This window comes from Athene noctua, chromosome 5 (genome assembly GCF_965140245.1).
Source record: "Athene noctua chromosome 5, bAthNoc1.hap1.1, whole genome shotgun sequence".
Lineage (NCBI taxonomy): Eukaryota > Metazoa > Chordata > Aves > Strigiformes > Strigidae > Athene > Athene noctua.
The window spans coordinates 44,820,093-44,830,565 of NC_134041.1; the positions used below are offsets into that span (position 1 = coordinate 44,820,093).

Sequence of the window (10,473 nt, forward strand, 5' to 3'; positions counted from 1 at the left end):
GATGGTCTCGCTGTCTTGTTATTTATCGGTGTGTTTATTTGTCTTTTGGTTTTAGGGTCTGGACATCAGCAAGAACATCTCGGTATGTACTGCCTTTACAGAATGTATTTAACTTGTACCTGCATTATCACGGATCAAGCTCCTGTGGTGCACAGCATTGTACATGAACAAAAGAGGTCCACTGACCCCCAAAGTTTACTATCAGAGTAACAGATACATGTATTATGACTTGCTGCATGTGGTCCGTTGTTCTCCCACCCCCACTGCAGACAACAGCTAGCTAGCCTTCAGGAACAGGCAACTGCTCAGGCTTTCTCTGATATTGGTAGTGCTTGCTTTTCTGGGACAACACCATGAGGGACTAACTGCCGAGGCCTCCAAAACCCTTCCACAGGATACATTAATTCTAGTAGTAAACACAAAGGTTTGCTATTTCCATGAGTAAACAGTCTCATGTATGGGCAATTAACTCAATAGAACAGGAACCCGTGTTGCAGTTTTCAGCTGAGCCCATGACCTCATCTGAAGTTTTGAACTGAAAACTCAGCATAGCCCCAAGAATTACAATAGGCTCTGCCTAGACTTGGTGTGTGCAGCTGGGCAGCCGCCAGGTTGTGCTCCCAAGGTGGCTGCAACTCCTAGAGTAATGGCTCTGCTGCTGGCACAGTGGGAAGATACCTCAGGACAAGGCAGAACAATGCCCTGAATGACAGTGGTTTGAGAACTTCCCTGAAAGAGGAATGGTTTCTCCCCATTACTCTAGTCCTGTCTGGGGCATGATCTTTTTTGTTTAGTTCCCAAGGTTTTCCAGCCATTACTTAGGAAATTTAAAACTATGTAGCAAAAACCCATGAAATCTTTTGATGCATGGCTCCTTTTCAGTTCATGAGTCCAGATGAGCTCAGCCTGGAGAGAACAAACATTAGGGAGGGCCTCATGAGACTCCCTGACCTCCTGATAATCTCTATTAGCATTTCAAATGTAAGTGCCCAATAGCTGTAGCTTGCAGACGGTGACAGGAAAACAAAGGCTTGATCTATTCTAATTCATGGTCCACAAAAGTCACCACCTTGAAAAGGGCTGATACCAATGCACCTGACCTAATAGAAAGGAGAAAGGAGTCAAGCTGCTTTTTCGGGTTGGTTTTGTTGTAAAGGCCCCCCTGAGTGCATGCGAGTAGGTAGGAAACCAAACCTATCTTTTCCTTTAGTACAACCTAACAATAAGGTAAAACGTGCCTTTAGGCAGCTACTCAGCACTCAACAGTGAAGTGCCCTCACTCTCAGAAGGAACGGCAGGGATGCAGAACTGTTACCAAACAAAATATAAGGATGGTGTTACTGACAGTTGATCCATCCTGTTTCATTGTGTCCTATACAGGTACAGGCTGGCCACTGGGCATCATTGCAGGGTGTTAACAATTAATTTGTGGGATCTGATTCTTAGCTGTCCAAAATAAAGAAGCTCCCCTCTTCCTACCACCCTAGAGTACCCCGAAGTATCGTATGTTGGCCACATGAGGTCTGCCAGCAACTACCCTCTGGTCCTTCAAGTAGTGGTTTCTTTTTGCTCCCTAGGGTGAGAGCCATGCTTGGGGGAGAATGAGAGATCTTATGAGGAAGACACGGCTGAGAAACCAGAACAAGCTAGGACTGTCCTCTGCTGCTCTGAAGAGGTCCTGCCCACAGCTGTACAGGTAAAGCAGAGCTGTGGGAAATTATCACTTAGTGTTGGGAGGAGGTGGTGCAAGATTTACCTCTGGTTGTTGCTGGCCAGGGAAGACGCCTCCTAACCTTCTCTCCATTGCATATGGTGGTCCCGGCCAACACAGCCATTTTCTTCCTTAGTGCCCAGGTGCTCTAAGATCCTAACTGGGTAATGTTGCCTGTGTAAGAATAATGGAAACACTAGGGTCACTAAAAGAAGGTGCTTACCCCCAACAGGGCAAGGGGATGTTGACAGTTGGCCAGAGCCATTCTATAGCCTAATTATTTGTCTTTCTGCTCCCTCCTAAGCATTACAGTCAACGTTAATGCTTTCGTCTATCCAGTTTCCACTTCATACAGTGGAACAGTAACCCATATTGCATCTGATATGTGATGGGATGAGACAGTCAGGATCAGCTGGAATGCTTCCTGTCAGAGGAAAGGGAGATGAAGTTTGCTGAGCATGTGTTCATGGGTAGGACCTGCTTGTTGCTTTAGGTGAACATTTGGGTCAAATATGAGGTCTCACTTCTATTGAGAGATCCATGCTGGTCCCTCAGGCAAACTGGTCTACCAGGCTAGTTACAGCCTGGCCTCTGAGCTATACTGTGTGGTGCATGTCTATCTGAGGTGATGACAGTGACTGCCAGCTACCCCTTGCACAGATATTTCCTGTGCACTTGCCAAGTCCTCCCTGCTGGTCTGGTGAATTTGGCATATCTGTGTAGATAATCAGGCAACAGGAAGAGCCTACGTATCTTACTCACCAAAGCAGGAGCATTACATGGAGCTGTGCACCTCCCTGTTTTTTCAGCTGAGGTCTCAGTAACCTTGAGCAGAACAGCTCACATGTGCTTAAGCCCTCCTCAGGTTTTAGTGGGGCTGATGGTGGGGAAATGGTAGTTATTTAAGCACTCAGGAATGTTCCATTGTTCCCCTTAGACATCCTATACCCACCTTACAAAATGCATAAGGGAACTGGGGGTCTTGTAATTTCAGCTGGAAATAAACCCTCTGCAGTTCATGGAGTGATTTTTCCAGCTGGGGAAAGCATAGTTGAGGCCAAGCACACGTAACAGGCAAGCTTCCTCCTATTGTTTGGGAAACTGAAAGAAACACAAAGCAGAAAGAGATCAAACAGTTCCATCTAAAATAGATGGTGAACCAGCTGGGGAAAAAATACAAACTCTTGGAACCTTCCCTCTAAACCTGAATAGAGCCACAGCTTTATTTGGGCTTCAGAAAAGCCCTGTCTCTGTAACCTCCTGCTTGGCCCTTTCTCTGCAGCACTGAGGACATTGTCAGTGCTCCCTACATGAGAACTGCAGGCTAGGTCCTCAGCTGGCTACATCGATGTGCTTCCAGTGAAGGGTCAGCCCACTAGCTCCTAACAGAAATAGCTTTTGCTACATTCACATGTATACTGGACAACTACTGGAATGGAAATGCTGTACAATGAGATGCCAAATAGACAATTTTTATCTGGGCAGCCCCAGAGATCTTGTATGCTTATTTTTCCAGACTGCTTTCTGTAGCTGATTGAAAAAAAAAAAAAAAAAGCTTCTCTTTTCTTTCACTATTTTTCTTCTTCCATATATCTACATAAAACCCTTGCCTCTACTCATGCCCCTTATCTTCCTCCATTTCCTCTTCTGCTTCCTAGCTCTTATTCCCCAGCCCTACCTGTATTTGCTCTTGCTCTTTTAAGCCTGCAGCCTGCAATAGCAATGCACTGATGCTGGGCTTTTCACTGGGGCCTGGAAAAGCTGGGCACCTTGTTCCTATGGCATATTGGATACATAGTTGTCCTCAGGCTCCCTTGAAAGAAAAAGTTAGGCTTAGTGGATCAATGACAGCCCTGCAAATGCTGCTGGACAGAAGGCCAGGCCCTTCCTACAGGAGTAGCAGCATGGTAAAGCAAGAAATTCTTGCTTGTCTGCAGCTCTTGGCAAAGCAAACGTTGAAGCCCTGATACTCTCAGCATTAAAAGCCACTGTCTTTGTTATAATTTATGAAACATGTTTATCCTGGCTCCTGCTCCTGTTTGTACATGTAAGTATATGGAATTGGCTGGCTTTTGCTTACCCGGGCTTCCTCGGGCTCAGAGACATCTCCCAAGGTCTTGAACTGGAACAGGTTGGAGCCTAGTGCCCTGTATTATTATACAGCTCTGAAGGAAGCAGAGATTTGTTGCTCTTGACACCCAGTCCCATTTGAGTCATTTGGGCAATTGGAGAAAGTCTCTTTGTTTTTGTTTTTGTAACTAGGTCAAAGCAAATCCTCTTTCATGCTCCCACTCTGGTATGATGAATGATCTGCTCCATGGCGGCTGTTTTGTTTTTCTTTTCTGTCTTTTTTTTTTTTTTTTAACATCCACAAAAGCATTCTCATAGTAAAGAGAGAACTTGGTTCTTCCAGCAGGAGACAGGGGGACCTGCCAAGGTAAACATACTGGCACAAGACTCAGTGGTTTGTCATACATTGTTCTAAACAGCTTCAGGTTTTCACTTAATTTTCTTTTTCCTGCTAGTATGCTTACTCCTGCAAAGCAATGTCTATTTTGTGCAAAGGACCAGAACAGGCTGATGAATAACTTGATCATCATGTTATGAACTTAGGCAGCACATGGACCTGGATCTGACCTATGGCAGGAAAAGTAGATTTCTTCCCCAAATCATTGCAGAATCATCCCTTCACAGAGAACAAGGAACTTACTTCCAGCTCAAATGACTCCCAAGACAAGAACTTTTTGCCTTTCCACCCTGGCTAGTTTTAGTGATAGAAAACTGTTCTCAAATGAGAGTGGAGCATCATACAGTCAAATACTTGCCCTTGTTAAACAATTACAGTCTGATGCTGCTTTAAACAGTAGAGAGGGTCTAGCCCAGCCTGTGAAAGCTGGACTGCTAATTCTGCAGGAGCCCCAGTCAATTTAGTGCCTGCACATTGCCACACCATGTGACATTATAAAATGTCTGAAGTTGTCTCTGACTAGAATGGTGTTACAAACGATCCCCAAAAATCCAGAGTTAAGGAAGTACCTTCATATCATTTTTCCTTACTTTCCCTAGCTCCCTTTGGGGATAAACAGATGAGACATACAGTCTTCTGCTATCTTACTGTGACTGCTGCTGGGAAGCAGACTGGCCCAGCAGTTGTTCCAGCACAGGCAGAGATATAGAGGCAGCCATCTCAATGAAAGTGGTTATGCTCAGGAGCTTTTCTGATGTTATCCTCAACCACTTTCCAGGGCAAGATCTAATTTGGGAAGCTTTAGGCAATCCCAGCCTGGCATTCCTGTGCAGACACACCCACCTGTGTGTCTATGGGAGCTGCAGCTTTAATGCAGCTGTGTGGGAATGAGCTAACCTCAAATTACATACCTTTCATGGTAAGGATGCTAGTTTCAGTTTGACAGCCACCAGAAGCTTGATGCTGTATGACAACTACTTTGTGGTTAGGGTGCAGTAAATTAGGAAAGACAGTGCAGTTTTGACATTGCAAAAACCCACCTTCAGTGTTGTATAGCAAAGGCTGAAAAGGGCCCTAGAGCCTCAGACCCAGATCTCAATGCTGCTCTTCACATGGGAAATTACTACCAAGGGAAATCTCTCTGCTCAGGGTTGAGAAGCAGCCAAAGAGTAAAGAATAACATCAAGGCAGAAGTTTGACCATTCCATTGCAAAAGAATTAAGAGCTGAACGAAAGAAAAAAAAAAATCACACAACATGTAGGTTACCCCCCCCCAATTAGTACCTGGCAAAATAAAGAGTCTATACCGCACCAGTCAGGATTTGAGTTGAAAAAATTTTCAAATTAAAGAGTTGAAGTAAATAGCTATGATTATATAGCTACTAGCTATTTATTTTTCTGTAAATAGCTTTGAAATATTGCATTAAAAATAATCCAAAACTACAGCTTTTCTTTCTTAAACAGCAACTATTTCTAAAAAGTGTTCTAAAAGGTTTGCTTTCACAAGTCCTGGAGGCCTGAGCTAACTAAGCCATTACAACCAAACAGGTTGCATTACACTTATTTCAATCATATGTAATAAACAACAAACAAAATATTAATCTGGAATCAGTCCACAGCAGCTAACTTAAGTTTTGTTCTTCCAAATGTTTCATTTCCTACTTAATGCTTCAGGCCAGAATTTTTAACTTCCCTGTGACATTCACCCACCAGTCTCTCCCCCTCACTTCTAGATAGGCAGAAAATAGTGGTTGTTCTCAACAAAATAATGTTTGCGTCCATCCATTATATTGTGACTCCATGCCAAGTGCTGCATTTTGTAGCTCTCTTTTTTTAAAGGCTGCCACAAATATTTGGACAGCATTTGTTCTGGAATTTCAAACTGGAGAGGGGGAAGCTGCTTTGGGTGCAACTTGGATGTTGGGTACCTATGCACGGCATATTAATGCTAAAAACACGGCCATGTGTTCTGACCGCTGTCAACTTTAATTGTATTTTTCCATTTGTTAAGGCCAGATATTATGTCTTCAGAGCTGAGGAAAACTGAGAGGAACTCCATGATCATTCTGGGGCAAAATACAAAGAATGAAAACATATGGCCTTTCTGATAACCTGAATTCAATGGAACAAGGTAAAATAAGTAAATCAACATGTGTTTCTTTGCGGGTTTGGGGGTTTTTTTGCCTCTTCTCAGCACAGAAATGAGACAGTCCTGTTCCTTCATCTAAACACTCTTCAACATGCAAAGACAGGAACAGGTCAAATTTTTGAAGTTCAAATTATACGGATTTATGCCAACTGAGGACTAGCCCATATACCTTCATATTAATGGTCCTCCACTTTTTTTTTTAAAAACCCCACAATTTAAAGGCATCTGTAGTCATACAGGATACATCATGCAGCCTTTTAACAAAAAGTACAGCAATACAGCAGCAAATTCATTTATCTGCAGTCAGTCAAAAGACTCCCAAATAATAAGCCAACCAAATGTCTTGGGGAAAGAGACAATCTGCCCATATAAAAGAGAACCAGGCTCAGCCTCATCTTCCACCTTCCCAACTCAGCTAATGGGTTAAATGCAGAGAAACCCCTTCTAATGTCTCACATGCATTCCGTATTTCTGTTTCAGAAAGGTGAAGTGGGAACACCAGTGGACACAAACCAAGAACCCTGAGGTTACTTCCTTACTTTGTGCAACCTGCATCCTACAGTTGTAAACAGAGCAACTCCCATTTAAGTGTTGGAAGGGAAAGAGGGCAGGGGAAGGCTGAGAAGGGTTTGTGGACAGATGCATGTGCAGCTATATATGGCTTTGCTCCTGTATCTAAAGTATACTGACAAAAGTCAAGTCACAGATGAAAATTGCTGTTAGCATCTTGACAAGTCAGATTTGGAAATTCTTCCTCCTCTCTGGGTTAGGAACAGAATTACCTGAAACATTGAGGTTTTTAAATTATTATTGCTTTCTGGGGACCTTCTCCAGCTGAAATAAGCTTTATGGGACACAGCAGCATCTAGAAGAGTGCCAGAAGCAGCTGTTGGAAGGACAGCCTCCCTCCCGCTGGGTTGGTGGAGTCTCTGTTTGTCCCCAACACAGCTCCTCCCTTCAGAGCAGCATCTGACCAGCTCTGCCATTTTACTGGAATCCAACAGCAAAACCAAGCCTGTAAAGCCAAGACTTTCTATGAGGCCATTCCCAAATCCACCACTAGCTTCTAATCCTGTGGACCTGCTCCTTCTGCAGAGTCACCTTGACTCCTACCCTACCCAGAAGTTGGCATCATGCAGAGAGACTGCAGAGACCAGAGTGAGGGGCACTGTAGAAATCAGCCTTTCGAGAGACCGGAGGGTGCATCCAAGGCAACACCTCATCTTTGCCAGGCAGCCCAGCTCTTGTGCTATCAATCTTTTGCAGGGGGAACCTGGCTTGAATTCCTACTTAAGTTTCAGGTCAAGTCCTCTGGCTGTGCAGGTGGATGCCTGAGGCTGTGTGGGTGGGATAGTCATGCTGCTGTATGGCTCAGCCTGTGCTCTCTGCTGGGAAAAGGCAAGAGAGAGAAGAGAGCTGCAAGGAAGAGTCATTCAAATACATACATTCTTCTAAAGCTACTGCTCTTTTAGGCCATATTAACAACTGTGTAACACTACAGCCATGTTTGGTGACTGCCTTATTGTCATCTGCCCATTGATTCCAGACTCAGGCAGCACATGCTTCTGAAGGTCCCATGGTTGAAGTGGGTCTCTGCACACCAGCTCTTACTGGTACTAGCACAACAGATAATGCACATGGAGTAAAGATTTAAATAAACCAACCTTGCCTCTTGTTAAAAGATTATTCTACCCCCTAAATTACAATATAATTGCAAGTCAAGCAACTGCGATTTAAAAATCCTTCCCCAACCCAAACTTGCCTGGGAACCAAGATTTGAGAAGCTTGCAGGAATAGATCAACCTCAACAGGCTTAACCTTTCAGTAACAGATGTGCCTCCTTGCTCACACAGACCAGCTAGAGCCCTTGGAGTCCTCAAAACCAGAGCAGGATCTCTTCTGAGATTCAAAGCTCGTCAGCCACTCTCTCCCAGGGCAGCTGTAGGTTGCAGGGGTGAGTGAAAACAGCAGCCCAGACCTGGTTCTCTAAGTACTCAGAGGGGTTGTTACTGTTGTTACTTAGCATCTCAAAAAACCCCTCATCCAATTAAAAAAAAAAAAAATCATGCTCAGTCAATATTGGCACCCTAAAGTAGGTGCTGTGTTTAATGTTTCAGTTGTAGCTGCTGCTGTGGGACTTGGTTATTCACTATATATCTTGCTAGCTTCATCCAAAGCTAGAAAGATTTATAACTTGATTATTCTGTGAATAGTCTGTATATCTCCAAAAATACAGGGGACTAAAATCCTACATTAACTTACACCCTCCATTATCCCTCCAGCTTTACAGAGACTGAAAGGAATGTGAATCAGTGCAAACTGAATTTAAAGTGTTTTAAGACACTGCATCATGAAGTGGTATTCCCTACCACCACCTCCATTCACATTATAGGTTTGTTGTTTTTGTTTGTTTGTTTGTTTTTTTTAACTAAAATGAACTAGCACTCTTTTGTATTACAGCATTATATGAAATATATTCAAGTATTTTCAGAAAAAAATATATTTATAACATGTAATATACTGTATAGTTCTTCACTCCAGGATGCATTGTAATACAGGCATAAGAAATTTAATTAAAGCATCACTATTATGATAATTGCTTTCAGATATTTTATTAATGAACACCTGGGTTGTAGTATAGCATCTGCCACACATTTAAGGTTTCAAGTGAGCACAACTGGTCAAGAAAGGAGTTATTAGCTTCCAGCTTTTAAAGAACTTCTTTAGATCTGACACAAAAAGCAAGTTTGTTCTTTTGAGGCTGGTGCTGTTCTCAAAGATTGATAGAGCAAGGAGAGCTTTTGGATATGATCAGATATGGCTGAGCATGGATGTTCATTCAGAGCAGCCCTAGATTAAGTGCTGTTGCTGGGCTTTGCTTCCAAAGCCACAGAGTGGGTAGACATGGCAGGGCAGCACATACCCCTTCCAGAGGAAAGGGTGAAAGCACTGGGGACAAAGTATGCTGATGCTCAGCACTGGGGTTTCTTTCTGAAAATTTGGGTTCATTATCAGCACTGCACAACAGCCTCAACAGACAGGTGCTGGCTGGCCTCAGGGCTGCTTTTCCTTAGCTTCTTCATTCACTGCCCATGGCACACTACTGGACAAAGCAGCTTTCCTCCACCTGCAGGAGTCTAAGCCAACATCTACAGCAATGCAAAACATCTTTAGTTCAGCTGTTTATACAGCTGTATAGGAGTGATGGAGTATGGAGTGAAGCAAAGACAAAAGAAGCCACATGCAGTTATTCAAAAGAAAGTAAAGGAGAGAAGACAATGACACCCAACTAAAGAAAGTACAGGCCTAAATTAAAAAAAGCTAGAAATCTACCTGTGAAGGTAGAAGGAAAAGTACACTTTTGCAGGAGATAAAATTGCAGAACAAAGCAGTAATAAAAGCCAATAACGCCACAGTGAAGAAAAACAGGCTAGGAAGAAGGGGACAATGCACCAGAGGAAACCTCTGTGTTGGCTAGCTTTCACCCTGCGCCAGCTCTTCACACAGACAACTCACATGCCACTGCTGCTTGTGCTCTTTCCCTCCTGCTAGTGACCAAATGGCAAGACTTAAGCACAGAAGACTTCCCATAGAATGGATAAGGGAATTAATTCACTTCTGTGCTCACCCACTTAACACTGCATGCACCCTGTGCTAAGCAGCAGGTCATTACAGCAAGATGCAGCTCTGCAGCAGAAGGGATGGTCTCTGCAGGGGAACCTACCTGAGCCCCGGAGACTGCAGGCCCACAGCTCCCTGCCACTTTGGGACAGTTCAGCAATCCAATGGAGGGCAGCAGGGAGCAGCTGGGCAGGGACTCTCCTCTCTGAGTCCCTTCAGCCTCCACACAGGTGTGAGAACTCTCTAAGCAAATGTTTTTACCTGCCTTACTGAGCCATGGGAAGACTCCAACAGTAGCCAGGAAGGTGTTTAGATCTTGGCTAGCACACACAATTAAAAGCAGTGCCAGAGGACCCTGCCTGGTGTACTGGTAAGGTGTAGTCTATACTTCTCTAATTGACCAGTTAATTAACATTACAGACAGCTGCTGAAGACTTGTCAAAGGGCACATTATGTGTTTACACTGCTTTCCCAGACAGAGCGCCACCTGTACCAAGGCCATTTAGTCACCAGAGGTACTCTCTA

General features: G+C 43.8%; 1 protein-coding gene across 3 annotated transcripts in view; it reads left to right on the plus strand.

Moving 5' to 3' along the window:
• LOC141960940 (uncharacterized) overlaps positions 1 to 8,917 on the plus strand; it is a 32,198-nt gene extending 23,281 nt beyond the window's left edge. For all 3 annotated transcript variants that reach the window (XM_074907295.1, XM_074907297.1, XM_074907296.1), the window contains exons 6-9: positions 56 to 82; positions 1,578 to 1,696; positions 6,190 to 6,309; positions 6,808 to 8,917. In XM_074907295.1, coding sequence (XP_074763396.1) covers positions 56 to 82; positions 1,578 to 1,696; positions 6,190 to 6,286 — 243 coding nt within the window. In that variant the 3' untranslated portion in view covers positions 6,287 to 6,309; positions 6,808 to 8,917. The remainder of the gene's footprint in view (positions 1 to 55; positions 83 to 1,577; positions 1,697 to 6,189; positions 6,310 to 6,807) is intronic.
• The last annotated feature ends 1,556 nt before the right edge of the window (positions 8,918 to 10,473 follow it).